Source organism: Equus quagga, chromosome 13, assembly GCF_021613505.1.
Source record: "Equus quagga isolate Etosha38 chromosome 13, UCLA_HA_Equagga_1.0, whole genome shotgun sequence".
Lineage (NCBI taxonomy): Eukaryota > Metazoa > Chordata > Mammalia > Perissodactyla > Equidae > Equus > Equus quagga.
In genome coordinates this window covers 9,977,198-10,001,893 of record NC_060279.1, presented here as the reverse complement: position 1 = coordinate 10,001,893, position 24,696 = coordinate 9,977,198, and the positions used below count along the sequence as shown (strand labels likewise).

At 36.6% G+C, this 24,696-nt stretch overlaps 1 protein-coding gene across 2 annotated transcripts in view; it reads right to left on the bottom strand.

The window, feature by feature from the left end:
* The window catches only part of RABGAP1L (RAB GTPase activating protein 1 like), a 666,720-nt gene that overhangs the window by 478,767 nt on the left and 163,257 nt on the right, over nt 1-24,696 (bottom strand). For both annotated transcript variants that reach the window (XM_046680643.1, XM_046680642.1), the window contains exon 13: nt 5,236-5,386. In XM_046680643.1, the coding sequence (XP_046536599.1) occupies nt 5,236-5,386 (151 nt within the window). The remainder of the gene's footprint in view (nt 1-5,235; nt 5,387-24,696) is intronic.

Here is a 24,696-nt window from a genome sequence, read left to right as displayed (position 1 = left end):
GTTATTCTTTGTTGTAGTTATGGTTATATAAAGCATTTTATAGGCTGGATCCAGCCTGTTGGTTGTATGCTGCCACACCTGAAGAGAATGCTTCAGAATGTGATTTGTTGCTTCAAATTCTGGACTAGGACACCACCATCATAGAATTAAATGATAAACTACTTTTTCATAGAAGCCAAATCTTAAGTAAGTTTTCTATAAATATTTCATATTCCTTCTTCCCTATATAACCTGAGGTCTTTTGGTAGGGTTTTTATGAAGCAACTCTATTTGTTTAAGCTGAAACATTTCATTAACTGATCTTGAAATCTTGCTATTCCCTTAAGAAGACAGTAAAAATTAACTGGACCAAAAGAAGACACTACCAGCTGCTGAATGATGACCAAAAAGTACCAAAAATGCAGGCATTTCTTACTGAAAATCCTCTGGGAGTTCACGTTTCTTCTACTGAGTGGCTGGTAAGCTCATATGTATTCACCACCAGAGTACATACATGTACTCTTGGCTAAAAGCACTTGCTGTTTCATTTTTATCCATAAGCATAGAGAAAGGACATGATCTTTTTTTAAATATTGATATTATTCATCTCATTATCATCATCTATGGCTACGAACCAAGGAAGACAATGAAATTAAATATACATTGTACATCCTCGCATAGAAGTATTATGACTTGAGAACATGAATAAAGGCATGTCATCAGAGCCACACATTTCTATATGGTTTGTATGAAAATGTTGTTTTTGATAAATTGCATTAACAATAGGAACATTAAAAATCTTAGGTTGTCATTGATTTAAAACCAAATGTGGAAATATTTATTATACTATCTTAAACTATACATTGTTAGTCAATTTCAGGTGGCAATTAATAAACATCTGCCATTCTAAAATATATACGCTACTGGGTTTACATACTTTTTATAATAAATTCTTCCACAACAAATCTCAACTATTGCCACTATTAACAGGCAGGTGTGCCAGAGAAGGTAGGTATCTACCCAATATATATTCTTTCTTCCCTATTAAAAACCCATATTTCAGTGGATGAAGGAGAATAGCAATGTACTCATTTTAAATATTTCCAAGCTTTCCATGGAGATAGTAGCCATGTAACAGAGTTCTAGTCAAAAAGATTAAGTGGAAGTTACTGTTTGGGGCTTTAAGGAAAGCTCTTTAAAAGGGTGACAGACTTCGTTCAGATATGCCAAGGGGAGGTCTGGCCTCAGTCCAGGCTCATGGGAGGTACCTCTAAACCCCTATAATTTCCCAAATGATAAGACTGTCTTTGTTATTCATGGTGAGCCCCTCCAACCACGTCTGATAGTTTATGCTAATGAGACACTCATGGAGGGCCCCTAGATACTTTATGCCAATAAGAGGATTCAGTATGGGGGCTGACGAGGACAGGAAGACCAACCATGCGATTAAAGAGACAGGTGATATCAGCTCAACCTCAGGGGAGGGGAGAGAAGTGGGCTAAAGATTGAGTTCCACCAGGTGGGCGATGATTCAATCCATGCCTATGTAATAAAACCCCAACAAAAACTCTAGACACCAAAGCTTGGTGAGCTTCCGGGGTTGGTGATTTTCCATGTACTACTACACATTGATGGTGGGAGGGTAATGTGCCCCAGAGGACAATGCAAGCTTCATGTTTGGAATCCTCTCATTCTCAGATTCTGTCCTATGTATCTCTTACTTTAGCTGATTCTGATTTGTATGCTTTTGCTATTAAAAAAACTGTACAGGCATACCTCGATTATTGCTCTTCAGTTTATTGTGCTTCACAGATATTGCATTTTTTACAGGACCCTCCACCAGCAAAAAGATTATGACTCACTGAAGGCTCAGACAATGGTTAGCATTTTTTAGCAATAAAGTAGTTATGCCTGTAATCATAAGTATAATACTTTGTTATACTTCTGAGGGAGTCTATGGGGACCCCCAAATTGGCAGCCAGCTGGTATGAAGTGAGAGTGGCTCTGGAGACCCCCAAACTTGTAGTTGATATCAGAAGTCTTGGGCAGACTTGGCAGTCTGGAGTACTCTTCCTGTAGCCTCAAGCTTTGGCTGCCTTTGTCTTTCTTCTCTTCTTTTCTGAACACAAAGCTGGACTTAGAGCAGCCATCTTGTGACAAGAAGGTGACAAGAATACGCCAAGTATATCAGACAGGGTTCAGTGAGGGAAACAGAACTTACTCTACGTATTTCAAAAAGGATTTAACGCAGGAACTTACGTACTTAAACACCAGAAGACTTGGAAGACCAAAAGATTGGGGACACCACTGGTGGCGTTTAGGTTTGCCACCACAGCTAAAGTATGGAGAATTGGGAGGTTGCTGTTGCCACTCAAGTTCGGAAACTGCAAGAAACAGCAACTACGAATGAAGGCAGGTGATTCAGAATGGAATGCCGAGGCAGCTGCAAAATCTCACAACTGCAAAGCCCGGGGATCTGCCCACCACTGCCAGAGAAGAACAATATGGTTTTTGCCTCCCTCCAGTCTTCACTGGCAGAAAGTAAATCACAGCCAGAACCCTGGAGTGAAAGGAGTCTGGGAACATTTTATTCAATGAAAACATTCTTTACCATTCTGTCTCTTGGTCTTAAAATTCTTCCTGAAAATTGTATATTCAAAACTACCACGGTGCTTGGTATATATGGTAAAACTTTTATCATAGATAGGAACATATACTAAATTGTCAGGAGTTCATAAATAATATTATGGGAGACTATTCTTTATTTTTCTCCCAAAGTCTGAAATCTTAAAAGGTATGAATCAACAAATCCTCTTAATGGAGAAAGAGATGTGATAGTAGCTGCTATCCCATGAGCAGCCGTTAAAAGTACTATACAGTCAGTTATTTATATGAAAAAGTGATCTGACATCCAGAGTTATACACTCTGGATACTTTCACTCAGATATCCCCATCAATAAAGACTTTTCTAAGCATAAACATCTAATATATATATATTTATTTTATTATTTTTATTAGGCATGAGTTACTGTAATAATATAGATACTATAAAGCACAGAAATGTAGATAGAATGTAAAACAACACAAAGACAATGAAGAAACTTTTACTTCACAAAAATACTACAAACATATTATTCAATATTGAATATGGGTCATTCTAAAATTTTTATTTTGTGCAATTTTTCTATTGAGATAAACTTCACATAACACAAAATTCACCATTTTAAAGTGTACAATTCAGTGGCTTTTAGTACATTCATAATGTTGTGTAACCACTATCACTATGTAATTCCCGAATATTTGCATCACCCCAAAAAGTAATTCCATACCTGTTGGCAGTCACTTCCAATTCCTCCCTCCCCCAGCCCATCAAGCACTAGTCTACTTTCCCTCCATCGATTTACCTATTGTGAACATTTCATATAAAGAGAATCACACGAGTCCTTATATTTAATATGTTTGTTTAGCAGTTTATGAGACAATTTAAAACTTCTTTCAACATCAGATTTTTGACTCATAGTTCTAACCATTATCACATCTGAAAAAGACTTACAAAGATCCATAGACCCAGTAGAGGTGCATCATTTTTTTCAGTCCCACCCATCAATCATTTTGTTGAAATCTGGCTAGGAAATTACTCATTTTCTCAAAGTATTCTTATGAATAAATCAGAAGGTGTTGTATTTTTATATTTTTAACAAACAGCCCCAAATTCTCTGCAAATATCTGTACAAGTTTTAAACATATTTGAAATTTCTGATTCTGGTTTTTACGTAAGAAGAAGTTAAGGGTTTTATAATAACACACACATGCAGTTTTCAGTGATAAAATCACAGTGATGTTTAAATGGCCAAATGTTTCAAATGTCCTTCTCTAGAACATGAGTTTATTTCCAAACTGAGTTGCTTTATCATCTATTATCATAACACTAATTCTTACTTGAAGGGACAGATTGGTGTATTTTTTAAAAATATCTTGATATGTAACATCCTATGACAGCAATCTTTTTAAACCACTCATCCATCCAATGAAGATTAAAATCCACTTAATCTAGCACGTGCAAACTACAAGAAAATTGCAGTGCTCTGAAAGTGAGCACATGAGTATGAGCACCACTGTCATTCCACTCCACAGTGTGCAAGTCCATTCTTCACTCAGGTCACTCCTGAACCACGTGGGCACATGGTCATTGGACCCAAGGACCTAGTGAGGTCTCAGTACCGTGGCACACCAAATATTAGTACAGCTTAATATCCTTTTGTGTTAATTTTAAAAAGCCAAATGGAACTTTAGACATCCCCCCTACATCAATGGATCTTCTTGTACATCCCACTGCACAAAACACTAACCATAAAAAATGATAAAGGTTTTAAAAAAAAAAAAAAACCTGAATTTAGCAGTGATTGAATATACTGGGCACTTAGAAAATATTTGTGGAAGGGAGGAAGGCAAAAAAGAAAGGAAAGGAAGAAGGAATTAGAGGGGCTAAAGAATTTTCAAAGTTGATATATCCTGAGGAACAAAGTCTTGGTTACCAAAAATCTCTCATTTAAGAATAGAGATTTTTTAAAAAACAAACAAAATGTTACTATTATTTTAAAATTCATGATTTAGAGTAGATTAAGAATTTAGGAGGTGAGACCTAAGAAGAAAGTCTAGGATTGAGGATTTACATTCACCTATGCTCTAAAGTCAGTTTTTTGGACATAAGCAAAGGAATTTACATTGGAACTCAGGGTTCCTGACAGAATAAGGCAACTATCCACATCTGGGCAACTATCCACATCACTTAAGTGTAAGGTTACACAGGCAAACAAGGCCTTTTAATTTAACTTTAAGTTAATTTGATTTTAAAACTATAAAGAGAAAAATTATACTGTGTATAACTATATATAATCTATATATAACTATATATATCTCACATATATAACATATATATAACTATATATAAATCTCATACAATAAGAAAGGTTAATTGAAATCACCTGAAACATAAATATATTCCAATTTGGTAAATAGTTATTATAAAGTCACTGGAACAACAAAATGAAAGCCAAGGCATAGTGTTCATAGATGACCACAGTGCATTGTTAAACCCGTCAAACAAGCGTTCAGAACAAAAGGCAGAACTGTTCACTGCACGACACCAATACAGTTTTGAAAGAAGTACAAAGCATTTATGACTTCTTGGAGCTATGATAGCAAGATTTATTTAATATGTTGTCCCATGAGAATAGCACGAAAAGAGCTTCCTACCTTTGTGATGAGAAGTCGGTATCTATCCAGCATTGCCTGGTTGTCATGGCAGCCTGCTAGTAACTGCCACACCTCTGCCCTCAACGCTTCAGGAACGCCACTCTTCACCAGAGTGGAGAGCCCTTTCGGTCGTGCACCAAGGTTGCTGTGCCTGAGAAAACAAGAAAATAACCCATTCATACTCCCTTCACCACTGCTAAACTGTTTTTGTTATGGAAAGTATATTAATGAGTTTAAAACTGTAAGCCTGGCTCAAGAGAAAAATGGCAGCGGGGAGGCATGAAATAATAGTAGTGTTTAAGCTCGGTGATTTCTTTAACTTTTTTTCTTGGTCTCATTTTCTTTATTGGTGAACCATGTTATTCCACCATCAAGGAAAGTTTTTTCCTCTTCTCATTTAGTTTTTTAATCATCCTATGAACTTATTCATAATAATGAATGTGTTAACTATATATTTCTAGGCAGCATTTCAAGGTATAAGGATGCTGAGGCAGCATCCCACATATGAAATACAGAAAGATGGCACAGATGTTAGCTCAGGGCCAATCTTCCTCATCAAAAAAATTAAATAAATAAATAAATAAATAAAATTAGCCTTCCATCTACTTCACCTACTTCTCTAGCTAATCCACACTCTTCCACCTCCAGCCAAGACCTCAGTTTGGCATGCCCTTCCTCTGAAATATGTTCCATGTTTCCCCATACTGTCATAATCTGGCTATCTTGGGAAAACTGTAATAACTTCTACTCAAAAATTCAAGTAAACTCATCCCATTTATATATATATATATATTTTTTTTTTTTTGGAAGATTAGCCCTGAGCTAATTACTGCCAATCCTCCTCTTTTTGCTGAGGAAGACTGGCCCTGAGCTAACATCCATGCCCATCTTCCCCTATTTTATACATAGGACGCCTACCACAGCATGGCTTTTGCCAAGTGGTGCCATGTCCACACCCGAGATCCGAACCGGTGAACCCCGGGCTGCCAAGAAGCAGAACGTGCGCACTTAACCGCTGTGCCACTGGGCCGGCCCCCCATTAATATTTTTGATAAATCAACAGATTTATATCTATTCTCCTTTCTTTCAGCTTCTTCAAAGAAAACTTTATATTGTTGAGTTAAAGAACCTAAACCAACAATACTGATAGGCTTGAAGCAAAATGAAGTAAAAAAAGGTAGAGCTTGTATGATTTAACATGCTATTGCACTATTAAAGAATACAGTTACGCTGCTAAGTGAAAAAAGCAGGTTTCAAAACAGTATATATAATATTATTTTAAATACTCATTCTCTCTTTCTTTCTCTCTAACACACACTATTTCAAAACCTGCTTTTAACATAAATGGAAGAGAATACAGAAGAATATATTCCAAAATATGTGCGTATAGAATTAAGAGGGAAAGTACTCCTTTTATTTTCCTTTGTTGTTTGAAATATTTACAAAGATCTTAAATGCTTTTATAATCATACACAAAAAAAGTCATTTGAATTCTTTAAATTTTTCTCATGGACTTTAAGTAAAATACAACTTCAGTTAATTTGTAAAATACCATAGCTAAACACGTTCCACAAAACATGTCAAGTAGAGAGAGAGCATTACTCATTCTTGAGAAGATTTACCCAAGGAAACTAGGTGACACCTAGAGCTTCCTTCCAGCTGTCACTTCTTCGCTATCCAATTGAGTTCATGATTAGCAAGGGAATATTATGCCACAAGACAGCCAGGATCAATCATAAAAGGATCTTTTTCATAATTTATTATTTGGTTCTGATTACACTTTTGAACAGGAAAAACATACATGGTTTGTGGGTAGCTGAGGTTTCTGCACTCTTAGTGTAAAAAAGTGAGTTAACTAAAAACAACAGTGTGCAAAGCGGTAAGCTCATTTCCCCTGAAATTAAATGCAAAATATTCTGAATTATGACTCCCATAATATATAAGGGGAATTCAAAATAATTAAATACATCGTATGCTATATGTTATATAGAGATCAATACATCATCACCGTGTGTCTACAGCTATTAAAACTCCAATAAACATCCCTCATGTGAAAGAAAACTTTATTCAACCCCACAAAATCCCCAAGCTATCAGAGTGTCTCCTACCTTGCACATCAAATTTTTAAAAGTTGTTGTAAACTCTCTATCTCTATTTCTTCCCCTCCCACTCATTCCTCAACTCAGCTCAACATGGGTCCCTATCTCTCCCAGAAAAAAGATTTCACTTAAGTAATACATGACTTCTCTCTATGCCACTAAATTCAATGGACATTTTTCAGTCCTTTCACCGTTGACCACTTTGTTTCCCTGGCCTTCAATGACAAAGCACTCTCTTTTTCCCCTCACAAATCCCACTGCAGATTGCTCCTCCTCTATTAATTTCTTAATTGTTCCAAGTTCTTTGTCTCTCTACTCCTTCCCTCAATGATCCAATTTTCTTCACTCTTTTCTCTGGGCATTATCATCTATGCCCATGTATTCTGAGCTCCAGAGGCACCTCAAAATCAACATGCTCAAAGGTGAAGTCAAATTCTTTCTCCCCAAACCTGGCTGTTTTCCAGAGTATCCCATCTCAGTGACTATCATCATAATCCACCCAAATTAGAAAGCTAGGAATTACTGTTGACATTACTCTCTGCCCTATAAGCCATTACTAACTCATCAACAAGTCTGATGCATTTTATTTTCCCAACCTCTCCAAAATCCATGCATTTCTATTTCCAATGCCACCAACTCTATTCATTCTATTCACTCTAGACCTCTGCAATAGCCTCCTAATATCTAATTGTCCTACTACAATATATTTCCAATACTGTAGGTAGAATGAAGAAGACAAATAGCTTGACTAAATATTATGTTGGCTCAGATTATTTTGTATAATGACTTACATAAGGTTTTGAATTTGGAATATCTCTTCCTACACATGCATACACGCATAGATACATATGCATATACAGACCCCTTAAGGTTAATAGTCAACAGTCCCTAATGAATATTTTACCATAACATGATGCAACTCAATTGACATTCAGCTTCCAGCTGACCCTCAGCCATCTGTTTGGCCAGGCATAATGGAAAAAAACCTTTTCTCCTCTCTTAAAAACCTAGGCACTATTTATCTTTACAGACTAACATTTAAAAAGAACTAGGTCATTCATAACAATGCAGGATTAACAGCTTTCATTTACTGATTATCCTGGTAATGATACAGTAATCATATTGCACACAGCACCCTCGTACTTAAGAGGTACTGACGGATATTAAGCCAAATGCCACTAGTATACATCTATGATCAGGGAGGCTGAAGCAAAAAAGCAATTTATAGAAATAGTTATTGCTTTCAATATTTCTGATAAAAATATAACTACATATGGCATTGCTTTAATACAACATTAACTACAGCTATCAAGCGACTTGGAAATAGACAGCTAGTTATGACACATGCTGAACTCTGTGCTAGAAACAAGATAGATATCTAATTATTCAAAAAAATCACACATGAATCAGACATATATACTAAACATATAGTAATCAGGTTGTTTTTAACGCATGAATATAAACAAGAGCAAAAATCTCTGTCCTCTTTACCTATGTACCCCAAGCATGTAGAACAGTGCCTGGCACACAGATGGCATTCAATACATTTCAGACAAATGAATGAATAAATAGGTTTATGAAATTAATATGATCAACTATTAAGGCTAAACGAAGAAGGAATGCTTTTTTAAAAGCAAACATTCTCATTGACTTTAATAGGATCATAAAGCTGCTGTGCATTCATCCAGTTACCTCCAAAGAGGCATCTTTTCTTGAAACTATCTAGGCATAGAATTTTTTCTATTTTTAAAGCTGTCCAGGAGAGAGTGTCAAAGAGAAAGTGTCATTTCTAACAAAAACCACAGAGAAATCAAGAGATGAGAAGAAAAGCCACTGAATGACAGTGAGTGGTCACTGACGGAATTAGGACAATGTTGATAGAGGGGAAGCAGAAGGAGATGGCCAGAAGATATAAGAAGGAGAGGGTAGCCGCTTGACCCATTTTAAAAGGTTCTCTCAGAAAAGGGAATAGGTACAACTGGAACTAAAAGATGGCGTGGCATCAAGTAAAGTTGGGAATTTCTCCTTCCCCCAATAATGAGAACACCTAGATATGTAAAACTAGGTTTTATATTAAGTTAAATAAGCTACATAAAGAAAAATTTCAAGAAAAGTGATAGATTAAAGGTCATTATGAACATCAAGAGCACATTTTTTTTAACTGTAGTTTCTTTTGTTTGTTTTTTTTTTTTGCTTTTTCTCCCCAAATTCCCCCAGTACATAGTTGTATACTTTTAGTTGTGGGTCCTTCTAGTTGTGGCTCGTGGGATGCCGCCTCAACATGGCCTGATGAGTGGTGCCACGTCCGCGCCCAGGAACCGAACCGGCGAAACCCTGGGCCACCAAAGAGGAGCACGCAAGCTTAACCACTCCGCCACGGGACCGGCCCCCAGACATTTTGTTTTGATTTGCTTATTTTTTGAAGGGTGTTTTACTCAGTTGAAAAGAATGGAACATTATATTAATGTGAAAAGGACGGAAGCTATGGATGTTCACGCTTAGTGATTCTAATCTTCAGGTTTCCTCAGAGTCTAGGTTTTATTTTGTTTTCCCAGCAGTTTATTGGTGCTCAGTTAGGGTGAAAGACCACTGATTAAAAACACATTTTCCTGGGGGCCAGCCCAGTGGTGTAGTAGTTCACACACTCGGCTTTGGTGGCCCAGTATTCGCAGGTTCAGACCCTGGGCACAGACCTACACACTGCTCATCAAGTCACATACATAGAAAACAGAGGAAGATTGGCACAGATGCTAGCTCAGGGACAATACTCCTCAAGCAAAAAGAGGAAAACTGGCAACAAATGTTAGCTCAGAGCCAATATTCCTCACCAAAAAAAGGGAAAAAAATCCCCATATTTTCCCATTTTGCTAATAAGTATAGCCATGAAGAATACAATCAAAACGCCTACTAAATGTGTATTGATTTTCTGATATTCTAATAAAAGAGAATGAATAGTTTGAGGATGGCTTTATTAATTATAATAAACCAGTACCCAATTTGCACCTCAGACGTTCACTTAGTTTTTTTGGTTAGAAAACCTTCCTACTACCTAAGTTGACTTTTATACCTAAGTGTTCAAGGTCAACACTATGCTTTTCTAGTCTAAAAGTCTCAACAGCTTCTACACAACTTCAAAACCAGAAGCAGTTATTCAGCAACAATTCTGCCCAATACCTTAAATTCCTTAAATAATTTAATACTCAAGTCACCAGCATTACCATTCTGAATATATTCAACATATAAAACAAATCTTGTCAACACTTTCAGTTTGGTTTTTCCAAGTCTTCCCATCACAAATGTTTCCTCTCTTCCTCTGTTTCTGTCCCTCTTCCTCTCTCTCTCTCTCAGTTCCAGTTTGCTCACTTCTTTCACGGAGTAATTATGTCTTTAACACACCTGAATTCCAATCTCATATAAAGACTTCACTTACTGAACTTTTTACGCAATCTGTTTTTAGTTTTCTTTTCCATATTATCCTTATTTTTCCTGATAATTCCAAATTAATATTAAAAATTTTTCCTTTATAGCTTTCTAATAGTATATTTAGTTACCTGAATTCTGATTTTATCCATAAAAGTTTCAATTTATTTTAATACAGAGATCTAGCTGTTTTATAATAAGTTCAAAATATTTTCAACAATTTTTTTACCTAAAAGTTCATTGAGAACACAGGCTATCTCCTCACTTAAAAGAAAAATTTTCCCAAAGCACAAAATGTAGGATTTCACACAACAGGTGCCTTACCTAAATAAATCACAAATATATCTTCATGTAACTACCTAGCTAGTATTCCTAAGACACTTTGAAAGCTTCTAAATTTAAAGACTAATGTTTAAAAAAGATATTCCAAGAGCAATTTAAAAATTTTGTCAATCCTTCAACGTGGATGGACCTTGAGGGTATTATGCAAAGTGAAATAAGTCAAAGGGAGAAAGTCAAATACGGTATGATCTCACTCATAAGTAGAAAAACAACGACAAACAAACACATAGCAACAGAGATTGGGTTGGTGGTTACCATAAGGGAAGGGGGGAGGGGAGAGGACAAAAGGGGGGATTATGCTCACATGTGAGGTGACGGACTATAATTAGTTTTTGGGTGGAGAACATGATGTAATCTACACAGAGTCTGAAATATATTAGGATGTACATCTGAAAGCTATATAATGTTATAATCCAAAGTTACTGCAATAAAAAATTAATTAATTAATTAATTAAAATAAATAAATATCTGCCCACTGAAAAAAACGGATGCGATGCTAGGACTAGTGGTTGCTGCCCAATATTCTTTCCTTTCTTCCTCACTAACAAAAGCTTACTTTTTAAAAATTTCATGTATTTATTTTATTGAGGTGAAATTCATACAGCATAAAATTAACCATTTGAAAGTGAACAATTCAGTGTCATTTACCACATTCACAGTGTTGTGCAACCACCAGCTCTATCTAGTTTCAAAACATTTTCAAGCATTTCCAGAAGGAAACCCCATAGCCATTAAGCAGTTGTTCCCTGTGTCTCCCTCTCCCCAGCTCCTGACAACTACCAATCTGCATTCTGTCTGTATAGATTTGCAATTCTTGATATTTAATATAAATGGATTCATAGAATAAAAAAAGAAAAATTCTGTCAATCCTTGTATAATAGATACAAATTTCTCTCAGTTAGGTATATTTTACCCTTTTCATATGAATTGTCACGATACAACTGCAAAAGTGAGCCAAATAAAATATTTGAATTGTAAAAGATTTAGCAAGTTTTCTAAAGGTCTAAAAATCAATTATCTTAGTTCTTTAAAATAGTTCCCTCAGATTCTTTCAATGAATTTCTTGAAGTCCACTACTAAAAATATAATTTAGAAAGATTATATTTTATTTCTGAAAAAAATTACAATGAATTACAGCTGAGAAACCCTGTCAATTCTACTTCAAAAGTCTTTTTCCATTTGGAGCCTCCTCTCTATACATAAGGCCCATGAGTTTGGTACAGACCTCTCAACCCGTGTAATTACCTCCTAACTCGTTTCTCTACTAACAGCTTCTTCTTACTCCAAAATTACCTTCCTAAATAATAAAAAGAATCATAGCTTAAAAATATTTATTGGAGATTGTCTTTATTATGTTGAAACTATTGTTGGATGGTGGATACATAAGGCTTCATGTATTTTTTTCTACTTTTGTATATATTCAAAAATTTCCAGTGAGTCTTCAGTGTTTACATGAACATTTATCCATTATATCACAATTATCTGTTTAAATGTCTACATGCCTCTATAAGATGGTAAACTCCTTGGGGGTAGGAATTATTTCCTATTCATCTTTAAATCAGCAGTGTCTAGTATAAGTCCTAAAGAGAGTAGGTTATTTTTTTTAAGCTGGATGAGAGAATCAAGAGACCCGTCATTTTATAGAAAAAAACATTAAAAAATGGTCAAGAAATTTGAAACAACCTCAGTGTTTCATTATTTTGTTAAAACAGTATGATATGAGCATACATTCCCACCCTTCTTGATTATGAACCTCAAAGGTAAGAACTGTGTCTTTATCTATGTATCTCTTAGAGCCTAAGAGGATGCTTCATAAACGAATGTTGAACCAAGTTATAAATCTTGCATTTTATAAATAGAGCAAAGATCTTAATTTGCTGTTTATTAGTCATCAAAGTATTTTGTTTTCCTGTCCACCATACTGCCATTCTCATGATCTCTCTTTAAACTCATACTAGAAGCCTGGCAAGGGTAATAATTTTCCTAGTTTATTCTCTCTCTTACTAAAACTTCTACATGCTCCTATAAAAACTAGTCTAGCAACCCACCTACATTATAGAAACGACAGCCTCTCCACCTGGTTAAAAAAGTTCTGGCTCTGGAGCAAGACTGTCTAGATTCAAATCCTGGCTCTGTCATTTACTTGCTGCATAATCATGGGTACATTACTTATTGACTGTGGGATCTTGAGCAAGTTACCTATTTGCTGTCATTATTTGTTGTGTATTTTTATATCAGTTACCTAACACAGCTGCATCTCATTTTTCTCATCTCTAAAATGAGGATAATAATAGTCCCTACCTCAGAGGGTTGTTGTGATGACTAAATTAACTAAGGCATCTACAGCGCTTAGAGCTGCACCTGGCACACAGTAAGTACAGTTAATCAGCTATTACTTTTGTAGACATGGCCCACCTTTCCTCCTAATACAATAAACCATCTGTGCTCCTAAATACAACTTCCCCATCAGTCAACAAATCCATCTTCTTGGCTATTCATCGACTTCTCTTGGAACTGTGTCCTCTTCCTCTGGCATTATCAAATTTCCTCTACTAGATCATTTCCAACCATACGGAAACATGCCTCTATTGGCCATCTTAATTTTCAGAGTAACGTCTCAACCCACATCTACTCCCTAACTCCTTATTTCTTATCATCGCTTTATAGTAAAACTACTCTGAAAAGCTATCTACACCTGCTGATTATCTTTCTTCTTAGACAGAGTCCAATCCAGCTCTCATTCCTATCTTTCCCTTCAGAGGTTCTTGTCAGGGTCACCAGTGACATCCAAATTGCTGGATCCAATGAAATTCTCAGACTTCCTCTAACTTGACCTATCAGCTGTTGATCACTCCCGTGATAGACATAGGGCACTTGATTTCTGTCTGGGTTCTCCTCTTACCTTTGGTATGTTTTCTTGGATTCCTTTGAGTGACCCTCCTCATCCTTCCAACCTCCAAACACTGGAGTAGTCGAGGGCTCAGTTCCTGGGTGACTTCTCTATCTACATTCACTCTCTGAGTAATCTCATCCATTCTAACAGCTTTAAAAACCATCTATTGGGGCCAGCCCCATGGCACAGTGGTTGAGTTTAGCACACTCTGCTTTAGCAGCCTGGGTTCACAGGTTCAGACCCTGGGCATGGACCTACACCACTTATCAGCCATGCTGTGGTGGCAATCCACTTACAAAATAGAGGAAGACTGGCACAGACGTTAGCTCAGGGCCAATCTTCCTCAAGCAAAAAAAGAGTAAGACTGGCAACAGATTTTAACTCAGGGCAAATCTTCCTCAGCAAAACAAAAACAAACAAAACATCTATTGACTGATGGTTTCCAAACCCATATTTCCATCCTTATTTGTCCCTTGCACTCAATCTTACATGTAACTGACTAATGAACACATTTATTTGGATGTCTAAAAGGCATCTCAACATCTCTAAAATCTTGATTTTATCCTCCGAAGCTGTTCTTCCTCCCTTATCTCTCATATTTAAGTAAATAGAAAGTCCTCTAGTTGCTCAAGCCAAAAATGTTGGCATCATTGGTCAGTTCTTTCTTTTTCTGAAGCCACACAGGTAACATAAGCAAGTTCTATCAGCTCTCTCTCTCAAAATATATCCAGAATCTGATCACAAGTCACCTTCCGCTATCAGCTTGGCATAAGACACCATCATTTCTCCCCTGGATTATTTGCAATAGTCTTCTAACTATTCTGACTGCTTCTATCTTTGCTCTCTTATAATTTATTTTTCACTTCAAAGCCAGAATGATGCTTTTAAAAATGTTTAAGTCAAAATATCTTACCATAGCATGACATCATCAAGACACAAAGTGGTCAAGTAACTTTCCCAAGAGAAATGAATCCACTTATAACCTAACAGGAAATATAACAACTTATGTTTATTTAAAAATTACATAAGAGGGGTGCCGTCAGCATCATGGCAAAGTGAGCTTGCCCAGGACTCTCTCCTCTCCAACATACAAGAAAAAGGAATAATCATATTCCAACAGAAAATATCCTAATAGCACAGGAATCCTCAGAGAGTCATGGCAGCCAAATGACAGAGGGTAGAGAGGCTGGAGCCCCCTTCAGAGGACCTGGAATGGGGTAAGAGAGAACTTCACTCCCTCCCCTAAAGACTGTGGTGACTGCTGCAGGAGGCTCTGTAAGGGAAGGAGTTGGGGAGGGGTCACACCTTGGCAGGATCACTCAGGACTCCCTAGTGCCCTTGCAGCATAGAGGGAAACCATCTAACGAGGCGAAAGCTTTCACGTGGGGTGACCTTATCAAACAAGGACCCCAGCAGACCAGATAGCAAGAGCTGATCAGGAAACTCAGGTCTGTGTGCAAGAGAAAGCCTGCCCCCTACCCCCAGCACTGTGCCGTGCCATCTTGGCTGAAGGCGGAGGGCTCAGAATATGCGGCTCTCGACCCCCATCTAGGGGCAATAGGTTGTAACTGCAACTGAATAATAGCAAAATGGGCAAAACCTGTAGGTCCAGGATCAGACAGTTCATCAAATCTCAAGACCAGAGGGAAAACAATACCCAGAATTATGTCCTGCAGACTCAGAAATAAGTAAGCTAAATGACACTGAACTCAGAAATAGCTATCGTCAAAAAACTCAATGAGGTAAAAGAGAATATAGAGAAACAATTCAACAAGTTCAGGAGCTACTTCACAAAAGAGATTGAAACTATAAAGAAGGATCAATCAGAAATACCATAGATGAAAGACACAATGGAAGAGATAAAACTAAATATGGATTCCCTGAATGCGCGTGTAGACACAACAGAGGAACGAATCAGCATAATTGAAGACAGACAAGTTGAAATGCTCCAGACAGAGGAAGAGAGAAAACTGAGACTAAAAAGAAATGAAAAAAGTCTCCAAGAAATATCCAACACAATGAGGAAATGCTACATAAGAATTATAGGTATCTCAGAAGGTGAAGAGAAGGAGAATGGAGCAGAAAGTGTGCTCAAAGAAATAAGAGCAGAAAAGTTCCCAAATCTAGGGATTAAGAGAGAAATGTGTGTGGAGGAAGCTTTCATATCTCCTAGACTTGTCAATTTAAAAAGACCTACTGCAAGGCATATAGTAGTAAAAATGGCAAAAATGAATGACAAAGAAAAAATACTCAGGGCAGCAAGGCAGAAGAAAATAACCAACAAACGACCCTCTCTCAGACTTTCAGCAGACTTCCCTGCAGAAACTTTACAAGCTGGGAGAGAATGGAATGACATATTCAAAACATTAAAAGATAAAAACCTTCAACCAAGAATACTCTATCTAGCAAAAATATCCTTCAGATATGAGGGAGAAGTTAAATCTTTCCAAGGTAAACAAAAGCTAAGAAACTTCGTAGCGATGAGACCCCTGCTACAAGAAATCCTCAAGAAGGCCCTCATATCTGAAAAAAGAAAAAAAGGGAGAAAGGGGTCACAAAACACAGAGTAAGGAGACAAATAGGTAGAATCAGAATAGGATAGCAAATATTCAACTACAGCCTTAGGATAAAGGGAAGTAAAACACCAAAAACAAAGACAATCTTGTCACTTTAACCACAAACTCATAACACAAGTTGGAATAAGATATGAGAATAATAACTTAGGAAGGGAGGAGGAAAGGGACTGAATCAGTTTAGACTAAGGAAATAAGAGGCCATCAGAAAATGGACTATGTTATGCACAAGATTCTGAATACAAACTGCAGGGTAGCCACTAAACTAAAAAGCAGAACAGAGACACAAAAAGTAAATAAGGAAATTACTAAGAAATACAGCATAAGAAACTGCAGTAATCAATGGGTAGACCAAAACACACAGGATGAGAAAGAAAGGAAACACAGGAAAACCAGAAAATGAGTGACAGAACAACATCATTAAGCCCTCAGACATCAGTAATCATCCTCAATGTAAACGGACTGCACTCTCCAATAAAAAGACAAGAGCAGCAAGATGGATTAAAGAACAAGATCCAACAATTTGTTGCCTCCAGGAAACTCACCTCAGCTCCAATGACAAATACAGGCTCAGAGTGAAGGGGTGGAAGATGATACTCCAAGCTAATGGCAAAAAAAAGAAAGCAGGTGTCGCAATACTTATATCAGACAAAGTAAATTTCAAGATAAGGCAGGTAAAGAGAGACAAAGAGGGGTGGTATATAATGATCAAAGGGACACTGCATCAAGAAGAAATAGGGCTTATAAATATCTATGCACCCAACACAGGAGCACCAAAGTTCATAAAGCAACTATTAACAAACTTAAAAGAAGATATCAAAAATAACACAATAATAGTAGGGGACCTCAACACCCCACTCACATCATTCGACAGATCATCCAGACAGAAAATCAACAAGGAAACAGTGTAATTAAATGAAAAGCTACAACTGTTGGACTTTTAGACATATATAAAACACTCCATCCAAAAACAGCAGAATACACATTCTTCTCAGGTCCACACGGAACATTCTCAAGGATAGACCATATGTTGGGAAGCAAGACAAGCCTCTATAAATTTTAAAAAATTGAAATAATAACAAGGATCTTCTCCGATCATAATGCTATAAAGCTGGAAATTAACTACAAGAAAAAAGCTGAGAAAGGGACAAAGATGTGGAGACTAAACAATATGCTATTGAACAAGCAATGGATCATTGAAGAAATTAAAGAAATCAAAAAATATCTGGAGACAAATGAAAATGATAACATGCCATACCAACTCATATGGGATACAGCAAAAGCTGTATTAGGAGGGAAATTCATCGCAATATTGGCACACCTTAACAAACAAGAAAAATCCCAAATAAGCAATCTCACATTACACCTAACTGAATTAGAAAAAGAACAAACAAAGCCCAAAGTCAGCAGAAGGAGAGAAATAATAAATATCACAGCAGAAACAAATGCTATTGAAACAAAAAAGGCAGTAGAAAGGATCAAGGAAACAAAGAGCTGGTTCTTTGAGAAGATAAATAAAACTGACAAACTTCTAGCCAGACTTAGAAAAAAAGAGAGAAAGCTCCAATAAACAAAATCAGAAGTGAAAGAGGAGAAATAACAACAGACTCCATAGAAATACAACAAATTATAAGAGAATACTATGAAAAACTATATGTTAACAAAATGAATAACCTAGAGGAAATGGATAAATTCTTAGACTCTTAAAACCTCCCAAAGCTAAGTCAAGAAGAAACAAACAATCTGAATAGACCAATCACAAGGAAAGAGACTGAACAAGCAATCAAAAGCATGCCAAAGAATAAAACCCCAGGACCAGACAGCTTTCCTGGGGAATTCTACCAAACTTTCAGAGAGGATTTAATACCTATCTTTTTCAAGCTATTCCAAAAAATTAGGGAGGATGGAACACTTCCTAACACATTCTACAAGGCCAACATCACTCTGATACTAAAGCCTGATAAGGACAACACAAAAAAGGAGAACTAGAGGCCAATATCACTGATGAACATAGATGCAAAAGTCCTGAACAAAATTTTGGCAACCCGAATTCAGCAATACATCAAAAGAATCATACATCACAATCAAGTGAGATTCATACCAGGGACACAAGGATGGTTCAACATCCACAAATCAATCAACACGATACACCACATCAACAAATTGAGGAATAAAAAACACATGATCATCTCAATAGGTGCAGAGAAAGTATTTGACAAGATCCAACAGCCATTTATAATAAAAACTCTTAACAAAATGGGGATAGAATGAAATTACCTCAACATAATAAAGGCCATATATGACAAACCCACAGCAAATATCATTCTCAATGGAGAAAAACTGAAAGCTATCCCTCTAAGAACAGGAACCAGACAATGATGCCCACTGTCACCACTCTTATTTAACATAGTATTGGAAGTCCTAGCCAGAGCAATCAGGCAAGAATAAGAAATAAAAGGGATCCACATTGGAAAAGAAGAAGGGAAACTGTCACTCTTTGCAGACGACATGATTTTATATCTAGAAAACCCTAAAGATTCCACTAAAAAACTTTTAGAAACAATAAAGGAATACAGTTAAGTCGCAGGATATAAAATCAATGTGCAAAAATCGGTTGCGTTTCTATACACTAACAATGAAGTAGCAGAAAGAGAAATTAAGAATACAATCCCATTTATAATTGCAACAAAAAGAATAAAGTACCTAGGAATAAACTTAATGAAAGAGGTGAAAGATCCGTACACTGAAAACTATAAAACATTGTTGAAAGAAATTGAAAACAACACAAAGAAATGGAAAGATATTCTGTGCTCTTGGATTGGAAGAATTAACATTGTTAAAATGTCCATACTTCCTAAAGCAATCTATAGATTCAACGCAATCCCTATCAAAGTTCCAACAACATTTTTCACAGAAATAGAACAAAGAATCCTAAAATTTATATGGAACAACAAAAGACCCCAAATAGCCAAAAGATTGCTGAGAAAAAAAAACAAAGCTGGACGTGTCACACTCCCTGATTTCAAAATATACTACAAAGCCATAGTGACCAAAACAGCAGGGTACTGGCACAAAAACAGACACACAGATCAAAGGAACAGAATTGAGAGCCCAGAAGTAAACCCACATGTTTATGGACAGCTAATATTTGACACGAGAGCCAAGAGCATATGATGGAGAAAGGAGAGTCTCTTCAATAAACGGTGTTGGGAAAACTGGACAGCCACATGCAAAAGAATGAAAGTAGACCATTCCCTTACACCATGCACAAAAATCAACTCAAAATGGATTAAAGACTTGAATGTAAGACCTCAAACCATGAGACTTCTAGAAGAAAACACAGGCAGTACGCTCTTTGACATCGGTCTGAGCAGCATATTTTCAAGTCCCATGTCTGACCGGGCAAGGGAAACAAAAGAAAAAATGAACAAATGGGACTACATCAAACTAAAAAGCTTCTGCACAGCAAAGGAAACCATCAACAAAATGAAAAGACAACCTAACAATTGGGAGAAGATATTTGCAAACCACATATCAGATAAGGGGTTAATATACAAAATATACAAAGGGCTCATACAGTTCAACAGCAAAAAAACCAACAATCCAATTAGAAAATGGGCAAAAGATCTGAAGAGAGATTTCTCCAAAGAAGATATACAGATGGCCAACAGGCATATGAAAAGATGCTCAATATCATTAGCTATCAGGGAAATGCAAATCAAAAGTTCAATGAGGTATCACCTCACTCTGGTCAGAATGGCTGTAATTAACAAGACAGGAAACAACAAATTTTGGACAGGATATGGAGAGAAGGGAACCCTTGTTCACTGCTGGTGGCAGTGCAAACTGGTGCAGCCACTATGGAAAGTAGTTTGGAGTATCCTCAGATAATTAAGGATAGATCTACCATATGATCCAGCTATCCCACTGCTAGGTATTTATCCAAAGAACTTGAAAACACAAAGGCATAAAGATACTTGCACCCCTATGTTCATTGTGGCATTATACACAATAGCCAAGATTTGGAAGCAACCTAGGTACCCATCAAGGGACGAATGGATAAAGAAGATGTGGTATTTATGCAGGATGGACTACTACTCAGCCATAAGAAATGATGAAATTCGGCCATTTGTGACAACATGGATGGATCTTGAGTGCAATAAGTCAGAGGGAGAAAGTCAAATACCATATGATCTCACTCATAAGTAGAAGATAAAAACAATGACAAACACACACATAGCACTGGAGATTGGACTGGTGGTTACCATAGGGGAAGGGGGGAGGAGGGAGGGCAAAAGGGGTGATTAAGCTCACATGTGAGAGGATGGACTATAATTAGTTTTCGAGTGATGAACATGATGTAACCTACACAGAATTCAAAATGTATTATGATGTACATCTGAAAATAAACAAATAAATGAAAAAAAAAAACCTCTTAACAAAATGGGGATAGAAGGAAATTACCTCAACATAACAAAGGCCATAATATGACAAACGCACAGCCAACATCATACTCAATGGGAAAAAACTGAGCGCCATCTCCCTGAGAACAGGAACGAGACAAGGATACCCTCTATCACCATTCTTATTCAACATAGTACTGGAGGTTTTGGCCAGAGCAATTAGGCAAGAGAAAGGAATAAAAGGAATCCAAATTCCTTTTATTGGGAGGGAAGGAAAAAGTGAAACTCTCGCTGTTTGCAGACGACATGATCTTATATATAGAAAACCCCAAAGAATCCATCAGAAAACTATTAGAAATAATCAACAACTACAGTAAAGTTTCAGGGTATAAAATCAACTTACATAAATCAGTAGCATTTTTATACTCTTAATAACGAACTAACAGAAAAAGAACTCAAGAGCACAATATCATTCACAATTGCAACAAAAAGAATAAAATACATTGGGGTGAATTTAACTAAGGAAGTGAAAGACCTATACAACGAAAACAACAAGACTTCCCTGAAAGAAATGGATGACAACATAAAGAGATGGAAAGATATTCTATGCACATGGATTGGAAGAATAAATATAGTTAAAATGTACATGCTACCTAAAGGAATCTACAGATTCAATACTATCCCAATCAGAATCCCAATGACATTCTTTACAGAATTAGAACAAAGAATCCTAAAATTCATATGGGGAAACAAAAGACCCCGAATTTCTAAAGCAATCCTGAGAAAAAAGAACAAAACAGGAGGCATCACAATCCCTGACTTCAAAATATACTACAAAGCTACAGTGATCAAAACAGCATGGTACTGGTACAAAAACAGGTGCACAGATCAATAGAACAGAATTGAAAGCCCAGAAATAAAACCACACATCTATGGACAGCTAATCTTCAACAAAGGAGCTGAGGGAATACAATGGAGAAAAGAAAGTCTTTTCAACAAATGGTGCTGGGAAAACTGGAAAGCCACATGTAAAAGAATGAAAATTGACCATTCTTTCTCACCATTCACCAAAATAAACTCAAAATGGATCAAAGACGTAAAGGTGAGACCTGAAACCATAAGGCTTCTAGAAGTAAATGCAGGCAGTACACTCTGACATCAGTGTTAAAAGGATCTTTTTGGACACCATGGCTTCTCAGACAAGGGAAACAATAGAAACAATCAACAAATGGGACTTCATCAGACTAAAGAGCTTCCTCAAGGCAAGGAAAAACAGGATTGAAACAAAAAAACAACCCACTACGTGGGAAAAAATATTTACAAGTCATATGTCCGACAAAGGGTTAATCTCCATAATATATAAAGAACTCACACAACTCAACAACAAAAAATCAAACAACCCGATCAAAAAATGGGCAGAGGACATGAACAGACATTTCTCCAAAGAAGATATACAGATAGCCAATAGGCACATGAAAAGATGTTCATCATCACTGATCATCAGGGAAATGCAAATCAAAATTACACTAAGATATCACCTTATACCCATTAGAATGGCAAAAATAACCAAAACAAAAAGTGACAAATGTGGGAGAGGTTGTGGAGAAAAAGGAACCCTCATACACTGTTGGTGGGAATGCAAACTGGTGCAGCCACTATGGAAAACAGTATGGAGATTTCTAAAAAAATCAAAAACAGAAATACCATATGACCCAGCCATCCCACTACTGGGTATCTACCCAAAGAACTTGAAATCAGCAATTCCAAAAGTCCCATGCACCCCTATGTTCATTGCAGCATTATTTACAATAGCCAAGACATGGAAGCAACCTAAGTGCCCATTAACTGATGATTGGATAAAGACGATATGGTATATACCTATACAATGGAATACTCCTCAGTGATAAAAAAGGATACAATCGTCCCATTCACAACAACATGGATGGACCTTCAGGGTGTTATGTTAAATGAAATAAGCCAGATAGAGAAAGACAGTCTCTGTGTGACTCCACTCATATGTAGAAGTTAAACATGTAGACAAAGAGAACAGACTAGTGGTTACCAAGGGAAGGGGGGGTGGGGAGCGGGCACAAAGTTTGAAGTGGTGCACCTACAACATGACTGACAAACAGTAATGTACTACTGAAATTTCACAAGATTGTAAACTATCATAATCTCAATCAAATTTTTTTTAAAATCACATAAGAAAAAATAATCAAGTACCAAAATGTAGACATATAAGATGCTGATAGAATTGAAGGGACAGAAATCTGTAACATTCAGGAATATTTCATTCATAAACACATTCAATAATACTTGTTGAGCATCTATTATGCTCCATTCACTCTGACAGGTGCCTGTAAGACAAGAGTAACTCTGAGGAGGTCATGTGCATTTGACATTACTTTGAAGGGTTAGAATAGAAAAATTAGTTCAAGACAGTGTCTCCTACAATAAATACTACAAATCAAAGTAAAGAGAAAATAATGAGTATGCAAGGGATGATGAAGGCACTGACCTAAGAGGGGGAAAAGGATATACTTCAAAGAGCTATTCTATGGATAAGCCATAAATTTCATTCTTGGTTTTTTCCTTTTTTTTCTTTTCTTTTTTTCGACGTAGTGGTAGCATTTTGCGCTTCAGCAACTACAATGCTCGGGGCTAATACTCTTGGCTTCTTTTTTTGCCATTTACTTAAGGCACAACTCATGCAGTGTAAAATTCACCCTTGTTAGTGTATAGTTCTGTGAATTTTGACAAATTCATATCATTGTTTGACTATCACTATAAGCAAGATACAGGACAGTTCAAAAAATCTCCTATGTCTTCTTATAGTCAATGCCAGTTAACACCCCCAGTCGCTGGCAATCACTGATACATTTTCTACGAGGATAGTTTTGGCTTTTCTAGAATTTTATACAAATGAAATCATCCAGTATTTAGCCATTTGAATCTGACATATTTCATTTAACATAATGCATTTGATAGTCATCATGTTGTGTTATCAGTAGTTCATTCTTTTAACTGCTTAGTAGTATTCCATTGAATGGATGTACCACAATTGGTTATCTATTTATCTGTTGGAGGGCATTTGGATTGTTTCCAGTTTTGGGTGATTATGAACTAAGCTATCGTAAACATTCATATACAGGTTTTCATTTCACTTGGCTAAATACATAGGAGTGGAATTGGAATTGCTGGGTGGTACAGGAAGCATGTGTTCAACTTTATAAGAAAATGCCAAACTATTTTACAAAATGGCTACACAATTTTGCATTTCTACCAGCAATATACGACAGCCACAGTTGCTATATATCCTTGCCAGACCACAGTATTATCAGGGGGGTTTTGGTGTCGTTTTGCTTTGTTTTTGTTTTCCAAAGTGGCTACAACATTTCCCAAACCTATCAACAGCATAAGAGGGTTCCAATTTCTCCACATCCTTGCCAACACTCATTATTTGTCCTTTTTATTATAGGCATCCTAGTGGGAGTGAAGTGGTATCTCATTGTGGTTTTCATTTGCATTTCCCTGATGGCTAATGATACTGAGCATCTTTTTATGTGCTAAATGGTCATTTGTATATCTTCTTTGGAGAAATATCTATTTAGATTGTGTGACTCTACATCTCAGCCCTCTATCCTGCACCATTGATCTATGTCTCTATCCTTTAATCAATACTGTCTTGATTACTGATGCTTTATGGTAAGTCCTGAAATCATGTGGTGTGA